General features: G+C 32.3%; 1 protein-coding gene across 1 annotated transcript in view; it reads right to left on the bottom strand.

Moving 5' to 3' along the window:
* The window catches only part of LOC108914457, a gene marked incomplete at its 3' end in the record, with an annotated part of 131,542 nt that extends 105,847 nt beyond the window's left edge, over positions 1-25,695 (bottom strand). The window contains 1 exon segment of the mRNA XM_018720284.1: positions 25,061-25,695. Coding sequence (XP_018575800.1) covers positions 25,061-25,232 — 172 coding nt within the window.
* Positions 25,696-27,149: the final 1,454 nt, after the last annotated feature.

The raw sequence follows: 27,149 nt of genomic DNA, 5'->3' as shown, positions 1-27,149 counted from the left end.
GCTTGGTCGTTGAAAATTCTTCAAAGGAGTCATCGAATTCCAAAACATACAAGAGCCCTGTTGGCGATGATCCATATTAAGAATATGTAAATATGCGTACCGTATCAAAACAAACATTTACATTCAAGTTTTGAATTACAAAGAAGGCACTCGGAAGTTATCACTTTATCATTAAATTCGTTAGTTTTCGATCAGTCATAATGTTAATCAGCACAACATTTCTCATTAAATTCATAACAGTGCCCCCTTCTCTGGTATATTAAAAGTAAGATAAAGTCACATAATTTTACAACCTCAGTTTTCCTCAAAAAATCATGTTATTCGTTCGTTATTTATTTCACAATATCACGATATTGGATTATTAGAAATAAGATCAATCGCATGGAGGATATGGCCTATATTGATAATTATTTCACGGTACAAGTCTTGCTTCATAATTTCTGTTGAAAACACTGTTAACCTAGAACCTAGAGTAATATCGACTAAAAGAGAAATAAAAGTCGCAGACTGACCTTTAACTATTGATAGTGCATGAAATTCTTACGCAGTAGGTAACGAAAAGTGATAAAAATATCCAGAGGTGCCGGATTTTTTTATTGTAAAAATATTTATAACTTTAATAATTCTAGGGCTCATCTATGTACTATTTAACAACAGCAGTATTTAAGTAATTGATGAAGAATGAAATAAACTTCTTAATTGTGATCATTACGAATTTATTACGAATTAATCACATTTGTTCAATGTGACACACCTTTGTAAGTTTCTGTAGAACTTGCACGAATTAATATTTAACAATAAGACTGTTGCAAAGCTATATAAGCGTACTCATGGATAAATATAAGGAAATAATGTCCATATACAAATGATTATGCTCTTACGGACATAAAGTATGCTGGACTTTTATGTTACTTTCTTATTGGAGCGTCTTGGATATTTTTACAAAGATACATAACCTCAAGGCGCTGTTTTGGGACCGCTCATTTTTATATTATTTATAAATGATTATTACTGCATGCGGACAGCATGAGGCTTTATGGTAAAGCTCATTTGTAATGTTACTAAAAAAGTAAATAATGTTAAAGACCCTGAAATTTATTTCGATAAGGGATTAACATTTATAGTCTGTTTAGAAATAGAGTAATAAAAGCTTATTATATATGCAAATCGTAAATAAATATAGTACTGGTGCTCATATTCAATATTTTTATATTATGTACTATCGGTATAGGATGAGGTGTACTTTTAAAAAAACTTTGTGCGAACGGATTGTACTAAATTGTAGCAGGTAGCTAAAATTTAATCCCCGACAATCCGTCTTTGTCTATGCCGCTTCAATTTCTCGGTCCATTTCTCTTATAAGTAAACAATATAAAAACAGCATTTCAAAACATGAGGCTACTTTAAGCATCATAACCGGGTTAAGAGGGTTTTTAGTAATTCAAATAAAATTATTCAGTATTATTATCAAAATATTTATTTAAATTTAATGAATAGACTTTTATTCCACACAAAAATATATGTATTTTAAAAATTCAAATTATGGTGAGTAAATGTAGTGTTGTATAAATGTACAATAAAGAAAATAAAAAAGTAGGTATATTAACATTCATCCACTGAATATTCTGATGAATTATCTTCGTCTCCTAGATTGATAACGATAGGTTCCACAGTAACGTCAATTAAATTATCGAGTTCCCACATTTTCTCCTCTTTGCCAGTTATCTGCAGTTACTCGTTCCAAGGAATTTTTTAACAAAATTTTTACGTCACTTAATTTAAACGTCGTATTATTTCGCGCTACATCTCCTTTTACCTGCGCCCAGACTAATTCGATTGGGTTAAGTTCACAGTGATAAGGTGGTAACCGTAGTACCGTTATTTGGCGATTTGTTGCCATTGTATCGATAACATATTTTTTCTGATCTTTATTAAGATTGACAAGTATCAAAAGTTCCGGTTCCGATAAAATGTTTTTTCCGGATAACCATTGAATTATGTCGGCTTTCCTCCAAGCAGTCGTAGGCGTCCGCTCGGTCTGCCGTGAATGGTATTATCCATGACAATTACAGACCCCGGAGGAATCTGTGTAAAATACTCTTCGAAAACATCTGCGTTCATGTCTTCGTGATAGTCACCTGTATTTTTAAATTCAAATAAAAGTAAACCGCCATCTACAAAACCACTGGCACTACCTATATGTGTCACTATTAATCTTCGCCCTTTACCTGAAGGTGCCTTGAACTCTGTTGAAAGTCCATCCAAAAATGCTTGTCGAAAACTTTTTACATTTTTATCTTGCCATACTTTTGTTACAGTATATCCCTCGTTGACCCAAGTTTCGTCTAGATAATAAATATTTCTCCCTTCGTCACGGAATTTTCTAATTGATCTTAAGTAGGATCTTCGCCAACAAATAATTTCATCTTTATCGATAAGAACTGACTTCCTGTTATGCTTTTCCCAGCAAAAATTCAACTCTCGTAAGACGGCCCATAATTTGCTTCTACTGATTTTTGGCAAATCGTTGTCCTCTGAAAGTTCACTTAAAATTTTGTTTAGCGTTGGAATTTCTTTTTTAAAATAAAATGGGTGTACTTTTCTGCGAATGCCATTTTTGAAGAAATCATCTATAACAACTTTTGACCTCCCTGTAGATGATTTTGGGGGATTTACTGTATATTGTTCATTTTTTGTTTCCTTTAAAAGTCTGTAGATAGTCGATTTTCCAATCCCTGTCATTTTTGTTAGCATTAGTGTTACCTGATAATTACCTGAAACGAAATATTACCACGCCCATGGCCTGTTCTTATCTCGGGGTTTTATTACTCTCTTTCATTTCCAAACAGACTATAGTAGGTATAATACAAAAGTATATACAAATTTTTTAGAAAATTTTATTTTATAATAAGTATTGATGTCATGTGTAAAACTTGTAATAAATTTCAATATAGACTTGATACATTTAACTGTACCATTAAAATATTTTTCCCATAAATTAAACAATAGTTGAATGTTGCACGGAAAATAAATAACACTACACCAGAATTCTTAAAATTGCAGTGATATAAAGTTTGTGGTTACAAGAGATTCTTTTTTGAAATATATCCGTTAAACTTATATCCCAGTAATCTTAACGATGCGTTATTCAAATATGTACAGGATTTTCTATTAAACTAAAAATTCATTCAAATATTCTAAGTATTGTTTTGAAATTGCAAGAAAATTTACTAAAACTGGTCTACATCATTTTTCGAAGTACGAAGGTCAAAAAAATTAAATGTTACGTATATATTCCTGTGCACAGAAATATTGAAATTTAAGTTGATTTTGTTCTCAGATATGCAAATCTCTTTCCTTGGTTGCAATCATTGCTTTACAGTCCACAATATTTCACCATTACCATAGTTATGCACAAGGGCATTAACTTCAATAACAGCATCTGTAATTAAACACAACGAGGCATTCCTGAAAGCTGAATATATCAAATGGTTCTAATTAACATTTTTGAGATTAGAATTATTGAAGCCTAATAAGTCGTCTAGTAGGTAGGTTAATTATTATTTGTTTTAAATCTAATCTAAAATATTTAACGAAAAATTGCAGTTTTTTCTTGGCGTCTCATTGCTTACAAATTAATTATTTTTATTTCTAATTTCGAATTCAACTCAATGAAAGGAAAAATACTTTCGAGACTGCCAAGTCTTGCTTGCTTTTTTGTCTTATACCTAATGTATGAAGTGTCCTAAATTCCAAACTTTGTTTAGATTTGCTTAAATAATCTAAATTAGATAAGTTAGATGCCAAATTGTTCCAATCTTGTGCATCTAAAAAATGTAAGCGGCTCTGCCATTTCTAATACTACAGCTATAAATGATTTCAACAATTATTTTGACAGTTTGGAACTGTTCAAAAAATGGAACATAATGGATTTAAAACAGAGAATGGAAATCTACATCAGCAGGTCTCATTTTTCATTGACTACGTTTTTCGACAAGCAAAGCCCAGTGATGCAGTGAATTCAAGAATGATGGTAGTTAATTTTGTTAGTAATATAAAAAGATAGCAATTATTGCATTTTATCTAAAAATAAGTTAAAAAATATATGTACGCCCTGTATATATGACCCAGTCAAGGTATTATCTGCACCGATTTGGCCATCCTATGTGAAACTTTATTTCTGAAGTGTTTGAGAAAATGAAGTCATGAATATCTTGTAAAGTAATAGGTGTTATCAGTTATTTACCTTGTAAGCTAGGGAAGCACAGCTTTCCTTACATACAGGGTGTTTTCACTTTAAATTCGGAAAACGCAGGAATGTATTCCCTATCAAAAATTAAGTGTAGTTTACTCTATAATTTTTTTTTATAAAAGCCTTTGTTTTGGAGATACAAGGCGTTGAAGCTTAAAAAAAAATAAACACTTTTTGACATATCTCGGCTATCCACGAGTGGATTTAATTTAATCTTGGTATACATTATGCGTATTGGGGGTTCTCATAATTGACAGAATATTAGTCCTGTCGCATTAGCCAGTGGCGTTCAAAGGGGGGATGCGTGGCCCCTTTTTCAAAAAAAAAGTACGCCATTGAGTTTTTCGAAGAATGTAAAGTAAATTTAAATACTACCATACAAAAGTACTCTAAAAGGTCTCTTGGTATTTTTCGATAATACGCAGCGTTCATGAGATTCTTGGACTATTAAGAATTCAGTGCATAAAAAAAAATTTCGACATTTAGTTTTTCGAAGAATGTAAACTAAATTTAAATACTACCATACAAAAGCAATCTAAAAGGTCTCTTGGTATTTTTCGATAATACGCAGCGTTCATGAGATTCTTGGACTATCAAGATTCCAATGCATGATAACATGGCACGGTAGTGCTGAATGAGAAAAAGAGATATTTTTCTTTGAATTCAAATGCTGCATTAAAATTTATAGCAACTTTTTTGTTTCGCAGCAAGTCAAGAACCTGTAAATATTTTCATTACTTTCCTCTACTCAATGTCGTAATAATTTTTTTTTCATGCATTGAAATCTTAATAGTCCAAGAATCTCATGAACGCTGCGTATTATCGAAAAATACCAAGAGACCTTTTAGATTGCTTTTGTATGGTAGTATTTAAATTTACTTTACATTCTTCGAAAAACTCAATGTCGTAATTTTTTTTTCATGCATTGAAACCTTAATAGTCCAAGAATCTCATGAACGCTGCGTATTATCAAAAAATACCAAGAGACCATTTAGATTGCTTTTGTATGGTAGTATTTAAATTCACTTTACATTCTTCGAAAAACTCAATGGCGTACTTTTTTTTTGAAAAAAGGGCCACGCACCCCCCCTTTACACGCCACTGGCTAATGCGATCGGACTAATATTCTGTTAATTATGAGAACCCCCAATACGCATAATGTGTACCAAGTTTAAATCAAATCTACTCGTGGATAGCCGAGATATGTCAAAAAGTGTTTATTTTTTTTTAAGCTTCAACGCTCTGTATCTCCAAAATAAAAGCTTTCATAAAAATATTTTATAGAGCAAACTACACTTACTTTTTGATAGGGAATACATTCCTGCATTTTCCAAATTTAAAGTGAAAACACCCTGTACAATATATACAGTCGAAAGTATGGAAACCCCCAAAAGTCTCAGCTGGAAAGCATTTTTGGGATAAATGGTGAGGACAAAAGTCTCAGCATTTTTCACGACGCATCCGATGGTAACTTTAACCTTGAGTTCAAGGTCAAAGGTCAAAGTCATGTCAAGATCAAGTTGGGTTTTTTAAATAAAGACCCTCCTTTTCGACCCCGGAAATAGAAAGAGCAGAAAATTCTGCATCCGAACATGACATTGACCGTGACCTCGAGGTTAATGATGAAGGTCAGTTCAAGGACAAATGTTGATTTTTTCTGTACTTTTTTATTTTTAACTACGGAATCAGAGGAAGTGACAGTCTTTGAATAGATACCTGATGGTACTCCTGAGTGACCTTGATCTTGAAGTTACTAAAAAATTGAGTCCCTTATATTCCATCGTGGAAAATAAAGAATGACAGCCGGAATAGTCACTTGACCTCTGCCTGACCTTGACCATTGACTTTAAGGTCACGTTTAAAATCATAATATGTAGAATTCTCCCTTATTTCTAGCGTCGAAGTAAGGGGTCGCTACTTCACAGACATCAACATTTGACCTTGAACTGACCTTGACCATTGACCTTGAGGTCACGATCAATGTCATATTTGGGTGCAAAATTTTCTGCTGGGGTCGAAAATGAGGATCGCCATTTAAACAAACCGACTTGATCTTGATATGACCTCGGATACCATCGGATGCGCCGTGAAAATTGCCGAGGCTTTTATCCTCATCATTTGTCCCAAAAACCTGTACAAATTTCTTTATTCCTTTTTAAGTTTTTGTCGGTTTAAATTAATTAATTCAAATTTTGTTTGAGAAATACTCTCCACCAATGTATAGCACAGCAGAAACGAAAATGATTGAATGCGTAATTATTATTATTCCACACGTGTACAGAAGTTCCTAGAGTAAAGTAAATTTCGTTATATTATGAGATTTATTGGATTGGTTTCAGTGTGATTTCTGTAAACTAAAACAGTGCAAATAAAATTGGAGTATACAATTTCGCACAATACGCTGCGGCCAGACAGATTACCTACATACAAAATATGGTTGCAATGGAAACTGTTAACGAATCAAATTCAAATATAAATGCCTTAAATACAATGTCACATTATTAATAATAACAACCTCCTCAGCGTTTACTTTTGAAGAAAAAGAGATTATCTCAAAAGGTAGGCTAACTCCAAATTATTAAATTTAATCAAACCAAGTATGTTAGACATCTTCGAACCGAAAATTATAAAAAATGTGAATGTATGCGACTGTATGACTCTATCTTTTATACATTGAAAAAAGTTTGTGAAATAGAAATAGACTTTCCGATTTAAACAATTTGCATAAGCTAATAATAATAAGCTATAATTACAAAGAAAACATCTAGCAAAGGAAGAATTAAAGATGTTCTGAATATAACATATTTTTCTTGAGATATGCCATCGACAACTGTGTTATAATAACTTTCAAATACCCTGTATTAATGAATTCTAAGATTAAATTTTCTGACTACACTGTAAAAAACACAAACAATCAGTATTGCCGGCGATATCCAGACATATCACAGCGAAATGCTCCTAGTATCTAATCTCGAATTCGTTTGTTGTTAAAAACAAACAGCTACTGCACGACCCGATAAAATATTTTATTTTCGAGTTTATCACATTTGCAGACATTTAGAGATTATTTGTTTGGGAACTAAATATTTAACCTTGGTCACAATTTGACCGTGGCTTAACTGTAAATGCATAACCGATGTTTTAATTAACTGTTTTTTCAAATTTCATAGTAAGTTGTTTCTACGTTTTGAAGAACAGTATTTGCTTCAAAGTTTTACTTCTATAACTTTTTCATATAAAAATGAATTTATAGTAGTACGCATATTTATGTAGATTTGTGAAAGCTTACCCAAAAGTGAAAGAATATAAGATATTTTTGGCATAAAAAAATGATCAATGTATGACCTGTTTTATTATTGAAAAGAATGTTGTGCTGCTACTAAAAATTTATTAACTGTTTCTACGAATTGTTGGTATACCGTTGGAAACCACATTGTAGATTCTAATCACAATTTTGTACATGCATGTGTTACATTGTTTCTTTTATAGGTTACACATTTTGAGGTGCATTATGTGAGTATACGTCTCGGTATACGTACTAATTAAGAAACATACAATTGACCGCCCAAGTTAAAATCTAAAACTGCAATAACACAAGAGAAGAGGATGAACTTGAGTCTTTGGTTAACAAGTTGAGTTGGAACGGTTTTATTTGTCCCATGTTAGATAAATTCCTTCGTAGCTCTGGTAATATCGTTAACACAAAGAAATGTTTCAAACAAAACCACAACATTAATTTATTTATATTTTAGAATTGTTTTGTATTATAAGGGTGTTCCATTTGTTCTAGGCGCTACCTAACTTCATTTTTGTCAAATGGAACACAACACATATTGCATTTCTGATATCAAATACCCTCGAAACATGATAAGAAGATGAATTTTGATTTTTTTAAATGGAAACCTAATTATTAAATTTGACACAGGCGAGTGCCAAATTTAATTCATAAAGAATAATCCTCTCATAAATATTTAAACAAATAATTAATTTTTAGATGTTAACACACCTTTACCGATAGTATGGATTTCATGGAAGGAAGTTCTAGATGACAATGTTATAATACTAAAAAATAAAGTCAATAAATTGCATGATTACTTTTAATTTATCATGTTTTGAAGGAAGGTTCATTAAATTAGCATTATTCCTGTTTATTATGTTATAATGTTGACAGTGCCAATAACAGCTAATAGTAGTGGCTAGTAACTTAAGGGTAAAGCGACAATATACTGGATTTAATAGCAGGCAAATATCACATTTTCTTAACGAATCACAAGCTGTAACTGGAATTATAGGATCGATTGCATCTTCAAACCATACTGACGATTGTAAAAAAAACACGATGATTGGCAATTGCTTTATTGTTAATTTCTGTGCTGTGATAAATATAGTCGCGTTCATCACATCACGACAGTCTAGAATCTAGATATTGCTGTGAGCGTGAACGCTCACGAAACAAATGTTCTAATTGGTTGCGAGATTGAAATCAACCAATCAGATCTACCGTGATGAACGCAACCAATTTGTTGTTTTTGTTACTGCTTTCGTTCGTGTTCCATTATTATGGAATCAAATTTCAAATGGAAAACAACGATATTTAGTTTTTATAATAAATCGATGTTTGAAAAAGATGGATATATATTTTACCCATCCCTTTACGCGCTCTTGACAGAACCGGCCTCAGTTTACTGATGTAAATATTAAGGTAAATATGAAAGAAATAAAAACGTCTCTGGAGTTATTACACTTTATTTAATATTTTCTAAATTTAGTTGGCACAGGATGAGATATTCGGTATACAATCGAGTGCACAATAACGTGGTATTACTAAAAGAATAAAAAATCACTAACGCAATTTTTCAAAATTAGGTATCGAAAAAAATTTTTACAGAGTAGGATTTGAGAAAGTAATTTTTATAATTAATTACTTAAGTGTTTAAATAAAAAGGATAATAGGAAAAAAGGGAGACACATCGTACGTGTGACATAAATTATTGTTTTAGTTTTCTAATTTATGAAATTCACAAATGATTTTGAAATCATCATTGTTTGAACAGTGATTTTATTTCCTACGCGTTGGAAATTAAATTATGGCATAATAAAAAATTTATAAACACAATAAGTTTAAGGTTAGGTTAAAACAAAACATTCTAGTTTACCGGCTGGTGCTTGGTGTAATTTTTCACGTTTAATTCAACCAATAGGCATTGTAAACGAACCACTAATATTGACGAAGCTAAGATTTAGATATTTTTAGTTGACAATACTAACCATGCAACGTTGTTTGCCTATACTCGGGGGTCACGTGGTTTGTAATCATTTATAAAGGCTCTGTACTATCCAATATTATTCAAATATTACTCAAACTTGTCCACCAAATTACTCCTGCGGTTCCCGGTTATTAAAAAAATGTTTGACCTTTATTTGTTTTCTACTTATTTTGTTAATGGTTCTATCCATGCATTGGAACACCCTCTATAATTATTTAAATAATATTGGATTAGAGCTAATAAATACAACTGGAGACGTCTGTTCAGCTCAGCGCCTTTCACAGGTTTACTTTCTTACACCGTAAAAAAATTTCACTCAAATTTCACTCAATTTTACTCAATAATGTATCAATTCCTGTCCACACCCGATTTCCACTCTATTAGTATGAGTACAACTGAGTAAATCAGAAATAAGTGACTATTCTGGTTATAAAAAAAAAACAATTTAGAGTTGACTTTTTCTCTAATATGATTTAGATTCAACTATTATTGAGTCATTTTTTACTCAGAGTTGGTATTTCATTAACAAAATATTGAGTGCAAATCACTCATAAATGATTAATTAGAATATAGAGTGGAAATGAATTCACTTCGCGGGAGCCTCCTCCTGTCCTGGCTGAGATCCGCCAGCTGACACGCGCCGCCGCCGGCTAAGGCCTGTTCTGGCGATCACGCTTTTCTGGAGCCTATCAACTGTGATCGAGATTACAGAAGCAATATGTAAGTGGTGCCATCTTTACGGCGCCATTGAAATTACTAGAAATTAATATACATTTAAACTCACTCAGTGGACATTTACTCTGATCTAGATACAAGTGCAACAAATACGAGTTTACGTGAACAATTTATTTAACAGGTACCTATATTTGAGTGAAACTACTCGGTTTTAGTTTAAATATAATCACAAATGAATAAAATGATCAAAATGCCCAATATTGAGTGAAAATGTACTCAATAATTTCACCCAATGGATTCACTCCCATTTTTTTACCTCTACTACCACCTCTAGAAAAGCACGGACCACAAATTTTATTTTTGTAATACATTTTTAATTATTTTCAACAAATAATTGACATAAATACTGACAATTTACAGTGGTCTAAGCATACGTACAAAATAAAATTATAAAAATGACTTGCTGGATTCATTCACATCGCAAATCATGCCCGTTGTTGAAATATATGTACACATTTAAGATTCACCCTGTATATGTAGAAAAATAGAACAGACCCCATTCCTATGTCAGTTAGATAATCCGGTTCTTACCATTGCAAGCAGCGTATTTATATTATACCCGTTTACACGTACGTACTTTATTATTGTTATTTGTTAGTCACGACCGTAAATTCGGCAAGAAATAATGCGGATGTCTTGGTAGCCCCCTCGGGGCCAAACATAACTATATCAAGAAAGTGTTTTGTTATTTATACAAACGAACAACTTTTCGAAGCCGATCTCCTTGACTTTCCCAATTTAGAAGCGCACGTTGGGACGTGGGATAAAGCAAGAAGCTCCTCGACACCAGATGATGAGAAATAAACATTATGACATTATGTTTGTTGATTAGAAACGTTTAAACAAAACAAAAGGTTGATAACAGATAGTAAACTGGAATTTTTAGAAGAGGGAACAATTAGCCGAAGTTTGTTGTTAGTTCTTGGTACGTCCTATTTTTTTGGCATACAATTTTTCGAAAATTGTTATAAAATATTGGCATTTTAATTTTGTTTTATAAGCATAAACAATATTTTGATCAACTAAAACGTAACAGACTTTTTGGTAGTGGAACAAAAAAAATATTTTTCACACGGCTGTTATTTGTTGATTCAATTGGATAAATTGCTTATACAGGGTGCTCTACAAGCTCTATGACAAACTTTGACAGATGGTAGTTGGGTTAATGGCTACTATTTGTATTTCAATTGAACAATTTTTACATCTCAAACAGAGTAAATAACATTATTTTATTCCCAGAGTAACCTTTAAATACCATATCTTGTTCTGAAGCTCCGATTATTTTGCAAGAATTAGTTTTCGATTTATTATCAAATGTCGATACTGACGGAGCCACTGAAGCAGAAACTTACCTATTTTCGAAGATATTCTATTTGAAACTTTAATTTTTTATTCTCAACAGATACTCCAATGTATCTCAAACTCGATAGTATGGACCTACTGTGAAGATACAAAAAAATTAAATAAAATTTGGGATACGTGGTGTTAAATGGGATGAGGTAAGCTCCATTTGCAATCGAAAGTATTTGGAATTTGACAGAAAGGACTAATGACGTCATCAATTATATTTTTTCCAGAAACATACCCAATTTTTTTTCCTGTTAAAAACCCACTTTTTTTTATTAAACTTTTATTAGAGAAATTTTTCTGTATTAGTTCTTCCAGTTTAAAAGTTATAAGCAATATCGGCCTAAAGAGTCTTAAAAGAAATACCACCTAAAATCACATTAGCTGTGAAAGGATCAACTAATCGTTGGAAAATAATTGAATGTTCGTTGTTTAAAATGCATAAATGTCATGAAGAATAAATAAAAGGATTAAATTCTAAAATTATTTAATACAGCTAAAACAAAAGGTGATAACAATAACTAAACTTAAAAAATGAATGGCTTTCATACTACATACATATTACAATCTATTCTCTTTATGACCTCTCATTTCAAGACACATATCCAATCTTCGCCTGAATTCTTTGTGGGCTGCGTTTATTGAACATTTTCCCGTTTAACTCATTACAAGCGTTTGTGATTTTTTCTTTCAAATGATTAATATCTCGCGAAGATGTTTTGTAAACCTTATTTTTTAAAACCCCTCATAAAAAAATTCGAGAGCTGTTAGATCTGGTGACTTTCCGGGACATTGAATAGGTCCATTAAGCCCAATCAATTTCTCTGGGAAAGTGTTATCTAAATAATACTGGCCTTGTGGGGTGGAGCCCCATCGTGTTGAAACCATAGGCACATTTTCCAGAAGTGTAGGAAATTTAGGTAACTCACGCTGTTCAATGTATGTTCATAAAAATAAGGCTACCGATGATGCCGCACCATACATTTACTCCAAAATGGCCTTGGTTTTTGACTGGATTTACAATGTGGGAATTTTCAATGGACCAATAGTGTTCGTTGCGCCTGTTTGGCAAACCATTACTGACAAACCGACTTTCGTCTGTCCAAAGAATGTGCCGAAAAGGGTGCTGATTAACAGTTTTTACATTTACTACAATTTGAGCTATAAAATTAAGTCTATTTTCAATGTGACACTCAGGCATATACTCCAAATTGTGAATTTTGTAGCCATGATACCCATTGGTCTTTAAAATTCGTTGAACGGCTGATTTATCCAAAGTCAATTCCCGGCTAGTCTGCCGTATTGAATTTCGTGGATTTTGTTCGAAATACTGTAATAGTATAGCTGTATTAACATTGTTTATTACCCAATTCATTCAATTATTTGATTTTTCCGAACAGAAAATGCATCTTCATTTCGTCGCAAGGTCGCCTCCAATCTTGTAAAGGTTCTATGATCAGGAAAGAGACGCTCTGGATACCTTTCTCGTATCTTCTTCTTGAATTTTTTTGTGACTCGCCGTAAATTAGCAACATCAACTTTTTTTGAATGAGAAAACATTTTGTAAGCACAAAAGTTATACGTTTGACATTCGTATTGAGTAATGACAAGTATTTGTGACATTTATTCTCTTTAAACAACGAACATACAATTATTTTCCTACGAATCAGTGGCCAGTGTAACATTTCCGATGCTCCAATTTCATATACGCAATTTTTAGTAAACTTCGCAGAGTATTTTCGATTAATATGATATAAAATACATCTGAATTTATGAATGTCCTCTGAGCATATGTTTTGCTGTTAGGAATTTTAATAAAAACCACAATATATTGTACTGCCATATTTAGCAATTCTTCTATTTGTAAATGCCCATTATTCCATAGATACCTAACTTGAACTACTTTCATCAATAAAACTGTTTATCAGGAGCTTCTTGTATAAATGTTTCGTTTTCTACGTTCGTCACAATCTTAGACTTCTTTGAAGGATTACAAAGAGTTATAAGCAATACCTGAAGTCAATAGGAACATTTAATTTTAACACCCTTAACATATAGACAAATTGTAACACATTCTTCCTTGCAAATAAAACTCTTATCAACTTTCTTTAGACTGCAATTTCTTTTGAGTAGCAATTTTTTTTGATACAATGGTCCGAGTACATGGCCAAAACATAAAAATGAACACCGGCACACAGAAAAAGAGTTGGCCATTTTAATTAATAAAATATCAGACATACAAAAACGTCTAAACCCAAAGATCTAACACATCATTTCCGACTTATTTTGATGAGCTGAAAACGATACCGTAGTTAGAATTTATGCACGACTGGTCAGTATCTTGTAAAATTTATATTTAGGGTGAACACTGACCCAAAAATCAGTTCGTATGGAGATGCACAATTATATAATTTAAATTTAACTGCAGCTTTGAAGAATCCTTATCAATACAAAGCTGGTTTATAATCTTTTCAAAAGAAGCCTTCAAAGGTCAATCTAACGTATAATTTTGTACGTATACGAGTTAAACTCGAAGTCTACTACGAAAAATAAGTACAAAGCAATCAATATTTTTTTTACTTCCCAATCTATCTAATTTACCTTTTTCTTCAAATTAAAGGTTAGGATTAAGTCGTAGGTAATGCACTTGGAAAGACAAAGGTAACATCTTATTAAGATTCTATAAAGTAGGTTAAGTAGTAGTTAACTCTTAGAAAAGTAACAGACTGAAGTAAGTGTTATGTATCTTGAATTGGTATATTGTAGTGTAAAATACAGTTATGGAACAATTATAATATAATATATAAAACTTATGTGTTCAAATTTATACAGTCTTAATTATTTATTTATTTATTTATTTATTTATTTCAATTCATGTCAATACACACCAGAGTGTTTACACACGTCAAAAGAAAAGGAAAAGGACATAACTTAGTACGCTGAGATTACTTACTATATAAAAATATACAAAAATGGGTAAAATCAATATAAAATAGTTACAGACTAACAACATCATTAAAAATACTACAAACATACAAAACAATACATGTAGATAGGTACAGATGATAAGAACCAACAAATAGTTAAAACTAACAAATTAAATATTGTGCAAGTCACTTGATAAAAACTGATTAAAATCATAAAAAGCGTTTCTCAATAAATAATTCTTAATTCTTTTTTTAAAAGTATTCATATTTAAAATCCTTACATAATCAGGGAGAGCATTAAAGAATTTTAAACCCCAATATCCTGTACCATTTCGTGTTCTAGTTAGTCTTAAATGTTTATTTGAGAGGTAGTTCATATTGCGGGTATGAATTTCATGATTACAGTTAAATGACTCTATATTGTTTCTAACATACATAATACAGTTGAAAATATAANTGTCAATACACACCAGTGTTTACACACGTCAAAAGAAAATGAAAAAGACATAACTTAGTACGCTGAGATTACTTACTATATAAAAATATAAAGAGATAGGTAAAATCAATATAAAATAGTTACAGACTAACAACATCATTAAAAATACTACAAACATACAAAACAATACATGTAGATAGGTACAGATGATAAGAACCAACAATCAACAAATAGTTAAAACTAACAAATTAAATATTGTGCAAGTCACTTGACAAAAACTGATTAAAATCATAAAAAGCGTTTCTCAATAAATAATTCTGAATTCTTTTTTTTTAAAGTATTTATATTTAAAATCCTTACATAATCAGGGAGAGCATTATAGAATTTTAAACCCCAATATCCTGTACCATTTCGGGTTCTAGTTCTTAGTTGTTTATTTGAGAGGTAGTTCCTATTGCGGGTATTATAAGTATGAATTTCATGATTACAGTTAAATGACTCTATATTGTTTCTAACATAAATAATACAGTTGAAAATATAAGTACATGGGAATGTGAGTATATTCAATTCAATAAACTGATCTCTGCAGTCATCTCTATAGTTTAAGCCCGATATCACCCTGATAGCCTTTCTCTGTTGTGAAAACACTTGCCGGCTCGAGGGAGCGTGGCCCCAAACAAGGATTGCATAAGACAAAACAGAGTGATTGAGACTATGATATACTGTTATTAAAATATTTCTGGATACTTTATATGAGAGAGTACGGAGCAAATATAGATGCTTTGATATTTTGGAACAAATATAATTGACATGCTGGTCCCATAACAATTTAGAGTCTAAGTATACTCCTAAGAATTTTACAAAATCTGGATTATTTAAATGTTCTCCACTTCGAAGGGGAAAAACCATAGTTACCGTTTTCGACTTGTTCAAACTCAAGTAATTAGAAGCAAACCAATCACTTGCCCTTGACTAAATTTGAGGTGATTTCTCTGTTAATAAAACTAAGTCTTTATTTCTATAGGTTATATTAGTATCGTCAGCAAATAACACACTATTAATATTTCCATCTAAAGAAATTGGAAAGTCGTTTATATAAATTAAAAATAGCAGAGGGCCCAATACTGAACCCTGGGGCACACCATGAATAGTATTCTTTAAACCAGACTTAACACCGCTGTATTGAACATATTGGACTCTATCAATTAAATAGGATTCCACTAATTTTGTACTTTCTCCTGAGAAACCATACAAATATAATTTATTTATAAGGATATTATGCGATACACAGTCGAATGCCTTTGTTAAGTCTAGAAATTGGGAAGCAACAAACTCACCATCCTCAAAACCAACATTTATAATTGATGTTAAATAATCAATTGCCAAGGTTGTTGATAAGTTATTTCGAAAGCCATATTGATGACAATTAAAAAGTTTATTCGATTCAAAATAAGTTACAATTTGGATATTCAATATATTCTCGAATACTTTAACCAACACAGGCACAACAGAAATAGGTCTGTAGTTCGATGGATCATTTATATTATCTGTTTTATGCATCGGGACGACTTTCGAAATTTTAAAACATTGTGGAAAAGTATTATCATTGATGGAATAATTAATTAGATAAGTGACAGGAATTAATATAGTGCTAATTATACCTTTCAGAATTTTGCATGACCAATTGTAAGCATCCATTGATATTTTGTTTTTTAGATTACCAACGACATTAGCAATTTCCCATGGAGAGACATTCGAAAAAGAAAATGTGTTTAAGGGTGCAAATTGTTGTAAATAAGTGTTAAAGTTTTTATTGTTGGATGGTAACCCTTTAATTATAATGTTAGCAGCATTTATAAAATAATCATTAAATTCGTCAGATGATACGTTTGATGAACTCAGAAAGCTATGGCCGGGTACCTTATTTACACTATTAACCAGATTCCAAGCAGCTTTAACAAGGTTGATATGTTGTTTAATGTAGCTATCATTTGATCGTATTTTAGCTTTGGTGATTTCCTGACGATATTTTAATTTAAATTTATTATATATTTCTCTATTACAAACAGTTGGATTTTGTTTATAGAAATCAAAAAGAAAGTGCAAGTTACTGCGCTGTTGGCGTAGATTTTCATTAAACCAGGCTAAATTTGACTTCTTTGGTTTGTTAATTATACACGATTTTGATGGAAAGTGATTTTCTATAGCTTCAGTAATTAAGTTCATAAACATTTCGAACCTAATATTTATATATAACTCAAGGTTATGTATAAAGTCCCAATTTATGGTATTCAGATAATTGCATAATTGAGTAAGACTATGAGATGATACGGGCCTGTAGGAATTTTTTTTTGGTATAAAGTTGAGATCTAAGTTAGTCTGCAGATATATAGCAGAGTGATCTGATAGTCTTGTGTCCAACGCCTTGGTCTTAACTTTGTTTAAAGATATGTTTGTAAATATATTATCAAGGCGATGGTTACTTCTAGAAAAACCATAAAATGACCGTGAAAAGCCAAAAGAAACAAACAGGTTCATTAACTGCATTGTGCGCTTGTTCTTAGAGTAGTGAAAATACACATTAAAATCCCCAGACACAAACATTACTTTGTTACCTCTAGTGAAAGAATTTAGGGCTTGATTTAGTATGTCTAAAAATATATCGAAATCACCTTTAGGTGATCTATAGATAGTCATGGCTTTAATATTATCAATATCAGCAGCAGCCAGTTCGCAATGCATTTCAATGGAAAGTGAATTGATGTTCTAAAGTTTTATAGTTTACATAGTGCTCTGATGCGTAAATGGCTACTCCCCCATGAATTAGGTTTATTCTACAGAAATTTGATATTAAATTGTAGTTAGATACACTCACATATTTCAATTCCTGGGCAATACACCAATGTTCATTTACAAGTAAAATATTGAAATATTAGAAAATGACATCCTACTAGCAACATATGAGTATACAAAACAAAGTCCAAGAGGAAGGAAAATTAACAGCGTTAAGTTTTAACAATTACTGCATTTTAGAAAGCAAACAAAAAAGTAATAAGTAATTACATATGTTGAGAAAAAAAATGTTCTTTGATATCTTCTACAAGTTTTGGAGCCATAATAATTCACTCCAAAATTGAAAAAGTGAAATAATTAAAACAACTAGATATGTAATAGATCCAAAAGAATTGTACACTCAGTGATATCTACTCGTATATGGATCTATAAAAGTTAAACTACAGCTTCCTGATGATATTTGTAATAGAAAAGTCTTATACGAAAAAGTTCTATCTTCGCGTTTTTTTTTTGTGTACATTAAAGTTCATTTATTCAACGAAAGGCCGACCCTGTGTTATTTATTAATTAAAAACTTAAGAAATGTTTTTATGCGACCCGAGATACAACCTTATAATTTAAGTCGGTATAATCTAATAATGAATCTAATACTAATAATACTAAATGAAGGTTACGTTACATTGTCAAAAAATGTATGCAGTCAACTGATTTTGTATTTGTATTGAATTCATTATTCACTTAATTATTAAATATTAAGCATCGTCCATCGACCCATCAGTGTTAAAAAGTGAAAGATTCCAGACAAAAGTTTTTATTTTGTAATTCCACAATAGTGACAGTGTAATTTTTATAAAGTAAAAAATAAGCATAGCCTGCCATTACATTAAAAACGAGATTCTTATTTCTCACTTTGCTTAATTTTTTAACGTCACGCCTCACGTGCAAATACAATCCTACACTGCGTTCAGCGCTTGCGAGATACGGGAAGTGTTATTCCTCGAGGAGAAGGCCGTGGTCAGCAAGTGAAAGTTAAAGTTGAAGATGCAGTGTTGGAAAATCTCAACGAAGACCCCACAATTAGTACTCGACGACTCGCACAACAAGTAGGAACCTCATCTCGTACCGTACATCGCATCTTAAGGAGCCAGTTGTTGCATCCCTATCATCTGCAACCAGTTCAACAGACTGTGATCAACGAATGCGTTTTTGCTGATGGTTTTTACGGCAATGTGCCAATCAAGTAGACTTTAATGCTAAAATCCTCCGCGATTAGGGAAACTCATTTTCAACATCGGTTCTCGGCATGTGTTTGGGCTGGCATAATGGGCGATGTACTTGTGGGTCTTTATTTCTTTGAAGGGCGACTAAATGGACCAACCGATTGCCTGAATTATTGGCCGATGTGGCATTACAAGTTTGGGCACGCATATTTTATCTTCAAGATGGGGCTCCTCCACACAGTACTCGAGAAGTAACGACACTTTTGAATGAAATATTTCCTCAGCGATGGATTACACGCTTTGGTCCTGTGCCGTGGCCACCTCGGTCACCGGATCTAACTGGAATGGACTTTTATCTTTGGAGTCACTTGAAGTCATTGATTTATAATACTCCAATTGCTACTGTCGAAGAATTGCGAAACCGTATACTTGAAGCTGCTGACACAATTAGGGGAATACCTGGAATTCGAGAAAATATTCGCCAAAATTGGGTGCGTCGGTGCCATGCCTGTATCCGCGCTTATGGGGGTCAATTCCAACATTTTTTCTGGAAAAGTTTTATTTCATTTTGTCCAATATTTTAATGGAGTTTGTTTAGTGCACGCAGTTGGCAACTACAGGTGCTTAGGGATGTTTTGTTTGCTTTCTCTTGCAGTGACAACAATGCATTTAAAATAGTATTTACTATTAATTATTATAATAACAAAATATCAGTTTTTTTAAAATAGCTATCTATTTTCCTTAGTTTATATTTTTGCATTGAAAAATTTCCCAAAATTGTAAAGTATCTTTCTATCTTTCAACGACGAATTGTTTAGGCGACTGGTCTACAGCACGTAACTCATCGTACAGCACAAAGACAGGACCGTTCCAGAGAAAATATTTTGATCCATAATTAAACTTTAATTTACGAAAAAAAACGCAAAAATAGAATTTTTTCGTATAACACTTTTCTATTACAAATATCGTTAGGAAGTTATAGTTTATGTTTTATAGATTATACACACCACACCCTGTATATTAAGACAAAATTTATCTAAATGTGCAACTAATCACAATCTACGCTTTCCTCATTGGTTTAGTAATAACAAACAAGAAACTTATTTTCTTTCTTGTCTTCGAGTGACCATTCACCCCTCTTCCAATTCAGACAGTTAGAAATTTCTAACATCCATAAAAGACAGACAAGTTTTTATTAATAGCACTTTATTTACACGAAACTGGACTTAAATAAAGTGCACTGACTTCTGATGATGGAAAAAAACCAGGATGTATTATCCTCTCGATATCCTAACTGAGATAGTGAAAGTGTAGTTAGAATTCCACCAGCTTCCTGTCATGAGATGTTATAAAATGTACTGGAGTTGTAAGAAACGATAGTAGTAAATTTATTTGAGATTCCAAAGCACGAACGAAATACATTACATATACCAGGTGTCCCATGTTAAAGGAAAAAGTTTAATATCTTAAAAGCTAATCTCTGCAAAAAAAAGTTTCAATTAAAAATACTGTAGTATTTCAGAAATACTAGCCCTCCAGGACCATCCGAAGGGTAATTTAATTTTCTAAATGGTAAGCTATTTTGGATATCTTTCGTTTGAAACTTTTTTTTCGAAAATATAAAGTACCTAGGTAATTGAATTATTTAGAAAACACTATTTTTATAATGTGCAGCTCATTTTCCCCTTCTTCTTTAACGCAAGTTTGAAGCATTCTAGGCTGCTGGATGGTTTGTAACATTTTTTTGGTACATTCTCAAAACTCTGCTTCTGTCATCTTCAGAAAGGTGCTGATTCAACATAATGTAATATGGATGATAATGAGAACTTAAAAGTACTCGTATATAAACTGTAGATTTGGAAAAATCGAGGATCTTCATTATGTAAGTTGCGTCTTATGCACCTACGAGTTAGTTGTCCACGTTTAACTTTTCTTACTATTTTAAATATTCTAAATGGAGTTGGATGATAAATTTGTAGCCCTTATGGCATTCGTCTAGAATCAAAATCATTAGAAAAGCAATTAGACAAATAAAGATTGAAAAGATAAATTCCTTTACTGAGCAATCCTCTCTATACCCTAATGTATAAGAGTTTCATGTCAACAGTATACATTTTTGAAAAAAAGTTTTCATACAAATACAGTTTACCATTTGAAAAATCAAAGTTGTCCTTCGGATGTCCTTGGAACGTTACGATCTCTGGGAAAATAATATAACAGTAGAGTAGTTCATCCCCCAATGAATGCTACTATTTCTATTTAAACCATTTTATGCAAAAGTAATCATTTTCCGAGCACTTCCGTTAAATGAAATTAACATAAAAATTACGGTAGCTTCGATAGCTTAATTTTTTGATTGACAATTCTTTGTTTCGAATTATCAATCAAAATAGTAATAAATAATTAAAGAAACAATATCTACCCTATAGTTGACTACATTGGGAAAAAACATGGACTCTGTGTGAAACGAATTAACTTATGTGGTTTCATTACACAACCAAACAGCTGAGGTATGCTGGAGGCAAGTAATGCAATTTAAAGAAAATTACAATTTTTATATCGAACCGTAAGAAAAATAATTAGTAGTTCACCTTGCCTAGATCCAGTTCAGCTGTTATGATTACAATTATTATTATGATTAAAGTTAATACTTGAGTAATTGTCCAATCCAATTTTTATACGGCTGGGCTGCCAATAGTTGTCAAATTGTAAATAAATTTCACAGCCGATATTCATCTTTGCCGACAATCAAAATGTTATCTGTTGATTTTGTTTACAGGAAGTTATTATACACTTTTACATTTAACACTGTCTATTCAAAATGTTTCAATACGAATAAGATACTTTCTTTAAAATCATATACAAGATCTGTTGAGAAAATAGTGATATGCGGTTGGCAGCATGGCGTTGCGTGTAACCTCCCCTGTAACCACATGTTCTTGGATTGTTCATACCCCATTTATTTCTCGTGATATTGTTAAGTGGGTGCAACGAGTTTAAGTGTTAGTGACGACTTTTGAAGTGTGCGATTTTCTGGAACAATGATGTTACACAAAATTTTGCGTGAGACTGGGGAAAATTTTCATGGAAACGTTTCAATTTTTGAAACAAGGTTACGGAGATGTTGCTCTGAGTCGTATGCAATGTTTACCAATGGTTTTCATGATTTAAAAGTGTCATCAGTCAATTGAAAATGATCCTCGACCAGGAAGTCCTTCGACGTCAACTGATCACTCCCATGTTCAAAAAGTCAAAGATCAGGCGCGTGCAAATCGTCGATTAACTGTCAGAGAAACTGCAGAAGAGGTGAGCATCTCAATTGGATCATGACATGGAATTTTGACTGTTCTTCGTTTGATGACCAAATAGAAAGAAAATCGTGTGGACCCTTGTCGACAACTCCTTGAATAATCCATTGTCGATGAAACATTAATTCAAAGGATCACAACGGGAGACGCAGCTGGGTTTGCGGGTTTTTCAATCGATTTGCGAAGGATATCCAAGCCCCAAGAAAGCACGTCATTCTCGATCCAATGGCAAAGTGATATTCACTGTTTTTTCGACTTCAATGGAATTGTGCATTTTGAATTATTACCTTAATATGGAACAGTGAACCGTGTGTAGTATCAAGGCATTTTACAACGGTTACGTGAAAAAATCCGCAAAAAGAGATCAGACTCATGATTCTTGCAAAATGACAATGCGCCAGCACTCAGCTTTATCAATTCGTTAGTTTTATGCCAAGAATCAGATTACTGTCCTCCCTCACCCTCCTTGCTTGCCAGACATGACTCCTTGCAATGTTTTCTTATATCTGAAATTACAATTAGTGCTGAAAGGACGCCTTTTCAAACTATTGATGATATTCAAGCAAATTCCATTTCAAATGAAGCTATCCAGGACAGCTTCGCGAAATGGATATACTGCTGGGAAAAGTGTGTGAATGGGGAGGGGAGTACTTTGAAGGGGATAAGAACCAATAATGTATAAAATTAATAATAAAGTTTAAAAAAATACAGTTCGGTTATTTTCTGAACAGACCTCATACACGTTTAAAAGTATTATTCACAGTTTAATCTTTTGTTGTTCGGAGAGCTATTAGTTGATTAGTGAATGCTTAAGTGAGTGAAAAAGAAAGTACTTTCAACAGGCAATCAGACAATTTAAATTTATAATTCTTTCTCCAAAAAACCATCCTACACGTTTCATATATACTCAAGATAGTAAATATAGGAAATTCTACAAAACAGAGAATATTTTGAATCTGTTATCAATTTAACTTGGAAAAAAATTATTTCCCAAAACTATTTTTCAAAATAGCATTATTTTTCATATCAATTTGCACAACAAATATCTATGTGTACTTACTAGTTGAAATGAATGATTGATAATTAGGTAATTGATAAATATTAATTAATTAATAATTTAATTTGTAAATTGATAACTTAATACATTTAATTAACACATTAATTGAATTAACACAATGAATAAGTTAAGTAGATGCATAACATTTATAAAATTTATACAATGTCAATGGTTTTTAGTTCTGATTATTACGATTTGTAAAAAATTATATTTAACATACGCTGATTTAGTGATTGCAAATTGGTCTCGTTTAGATAATAACCCATTTTTTAATTCGTAGAGAGGTAAAATTTAAAAATGAACAGATTAGACTTTTTCAAAATTAAATACCTTAGTATCTAAGTTTCACAACCGTAAATCGAAACATGTGTACTGCTATGTCATTATTATTTACAATATAAGGACTAACAGAACACTTGTTCTTGGCTTGAGGAAAAATTCAAACTAGATGTCAGTCAGGCGTGATATTAAAAAAAATACCTGTATAAGTACAACGAGAATGATTTTCTAGAGGTACAAATATCTACCTATAATAGCAATAAATAATTATTTCACTAATAAGGCCCCCTTACATAATTTTCTCGTCGTAGATACAGAAGTTCTCCGACAATGTATTTAAATATTTATCTCTTGGTAGCAATTAATAAACAATTCAAATTCCATATCCTTATCACCGAAATAATCAGTGGAGATAAAACGTAAACTTCTTAAATTTGAATAGCAGATTAAAACTATACCCTTGTTTTGGAAAGAATGCGACATTATCTCAGGAAGTTTATGGGTAGGTAGGTGCCTATATCATAGCTATTGTTGAACTTTCTATTGGATAAATTTGCTTTGGAAAGCAATGAAAATGATAAACATAAGGGTAAACGATAAACTGTTGTTTATGTAGGTAGGTAGTAGACACAAAAGTTACAACTTAAGTCAGTAAAGTTTAAAACGAGTTTAAAGTATGTTGGTATATAAATACTTTAATACATAATGAGAGACCTAATTTGATTTTTGTTATTATGTTAACTGGTACCTAATAAAATGTTGCCAATTGTCAGTTTCCACCAGAATTTTAGAATTTAAAAATTAAAGATTTATATTTACAAACGAAGGTTTTAGGCCTATGAAAAGGTTCGATCGATTTTCTCGAAAAGTAGGACTCTGAAGTCAACCAACATGCCAGTAAATTAATATTTAATGGTACGTAAGTATAAAAAATGTATTAGGCATAGGCATGTTAAGGGGTCATCAACTGCAAACTGATGTCATGATTGGCATGTGTATAATATTGAATGATAGATATTATTTATTCCCTTATTTATTAATAATATAATAAAGTAGGTAATTAAAAAAAAATAAAATTTAAAATAAATTTTTAACAAAACACAAGAATAAAATTAAAAATAAATATATAACCTAGTAGTATAACTTATTTAAAATATCAAATTTTAAACAGAGTGCAATCCCATTATATGAACAAGAAACCAAGTAAAATATATAGTCTATTAATTTTTAAAATATAGAAGGTACTGTTCCGGAAAAACAAAATTTGAAACTTTTAACTAACTACCTACATTATGAGATGTCGCCAAAACAGCCAGAACTAAATCACGTCGCCTCGGGAAATTACACGGGTGTCTTGATCTCGCGGACTAGGTTACCTACACCCGTAGTGCGAAATAATACGGATTTCGGTTTAAACAAACCAAGTGAAAGTCACTCACCTGGATTTCCAATAAAATCCTCTTTTTCCAGCAAAGCTGTCGGTGTCTGGAAACCGTAGGCTGGTAACCAGGGATTATTTCCTGAATTTAAATCCACAGGTTGTCCTGGCCAGTCGCTGAAGGCGATATCTTCCATCTTCAAGAAGTCATTCACAGCAATTCGCAGGGTCATCCAACGGTAACACACGCGAGAAACTGTCACATTTCACATTTCAATTTGACGAAAAACGCACCTAGAAAGAAACTTTACGCTACAAATTATAATTACAGTTGCGGGGAAAATTTTTGCGCGTTAAACATCAAGTAGGTGCACTGTCACCGACAACTAGATAATTTCACCACTCTTCCGTCTTCCAGCATGTCTTATCTGATATCTGTAATTATTGTTCTTCTAGTGTAAATAAAACTGCGAAATATATATCACTAATCACACCTCGTAACGAGTCAATTTTTAAATATGCTGCACTACAAACCTCAAAACACTCGAATTTAAACGCTGTACCGCCACTGTATTAAGGAGTGCACTGTATTTAAGCCGTTTTTTGAAACTATTACCACTTTCCACCCCTTTTTCACACACCGCGTTACTTTATTTGTATTAAAACCGAAGCGTCCACTTTCCTATGGCAACAGCTCTAGAGTTCGGCAACAATAAAAAACAATGAACAAGTTGCTATGTAGCGGACGTGGAGTCGCGGCCACGTGATTCGCACCGGCCAATGGGACGTCCCGACAGGTTGTTCAGCGGCTTCTTGATCTGCACTGCATTTCACATGTTTTCCAAGTATTCAAAGGCAAGTTTACAAAGCACAGGTAAGAGTACGTGCGCGGCGAAGAAGCACATTGAAGAATACGCGTTTTGGTATTTCGGAGACGGTGAGAGGCTAATTGACCCATATATTTCCGGCACGTAGGTCCGTCCGCAGATTTTTAGTAGTACGTTTGAATGATATAGGCAGATGTCTCGTTGTGGATTGTGGGTTTGTCTCTGGTCTCCGATTACCGTTGTCTGAAATGACCCTAATTAATCAATACCAAGAAACGCATTACGGGAAATGTACGTGCTGTCTACGCACGTTTCCTTCAATAGTTGTCCTTAATATTAGTTTTAAGTGAATTATTCCTTAAACGATATCAGGGTCTAAATAATAATTGGTCACTCAAGTGAAATATATTTGGATAGACCAATAGAGTGTAGAATAAGGTGACCTATTCGTAAATATACAGGGTGTCCGGTAAGTACCTCCTAATCTCTCGGGAGTGTATAGGGGAGGTCAAAATAAAACTAGTCCTTCCTATAATTTTTTTTCCTAATGTGCCCCCTAACGGAGTTATGGGGGGTCAAAGGGGTACCTAGAAATTAACGTTTAGGGTTATAACTTTGAAACCACCCTGTATATTTTAATAAAATTTTCGTACGTTGTATTACACATGGAGCTCTACGATTTGATGCTAAAATCAACTTTTTGCTATTATCAGGTGTCCAGAAACGGACTGGCCCTATCACAATTTTTCTCAAAATTTTGACAGAAGTAATTTTATCAAACTGAAAATATTATTATTAGATACTCTGAAGGTTTTTCTTTAAAAATGGTACTCTTTATTTATTTCGAAAAAATGAACGGTTTGCGAGATAAATCGGTTTTGAAAAAAATTGGTAACAAATACAACAATTAAAATTTATTTTTTTTACATATTATTTCATGCATTTAATTTCTTTAACTTTATCAAGTCCAGAAATCTTTGAACGGGTTGGCTATACTTTATGAGCAAGTAGTGACCAATTAAAAATAACATTTGAAAAATAACTTACTTACAAGACATGCAACAAAGAACATTCAACAATGAACAAAGGTACCTAAATGTTACTTCGGTAGATGTTCAAAATGAGCACCCCGTACTTCAATGCACTTTCTAATCCTACGAATGTTTTCCCGGTGCACTTGAAATAATATTCCGTGATTATTGCGGAGATGGTCACAGTTCTGTGTTAGCCTCAGCAGAAGTTCCTCTCTACTATTTACGGGTGTTGAATAAACGTTATTTTTTAAATGACCCCACAGAAAAAAGTCTAATGGGTTTAGGTCGG

The sequence above is a fragment of the Anoplophora glabripennis genome, unplaced genomic scaffold, assembly GCF_000390285.2.
Source record: "Anoplophora glabripennis isolate ALB-LARVAE unplaced genomic scaffold, Agla_2.0 scaffold750, whole genome shotgun sequence".
Taxonomy (NCBI): Eukaryota; Metazoa; Arthropoda; class Insecta; order Coleoptera; family Cerambycidae; genus Anoplophora; species Anoplophora glabripennis.
The sequence above is the reverse complement of the archived record's forward strand: the minus strand, read 5'-3'. Positions and strand labels throughout refer to the sequence as shown.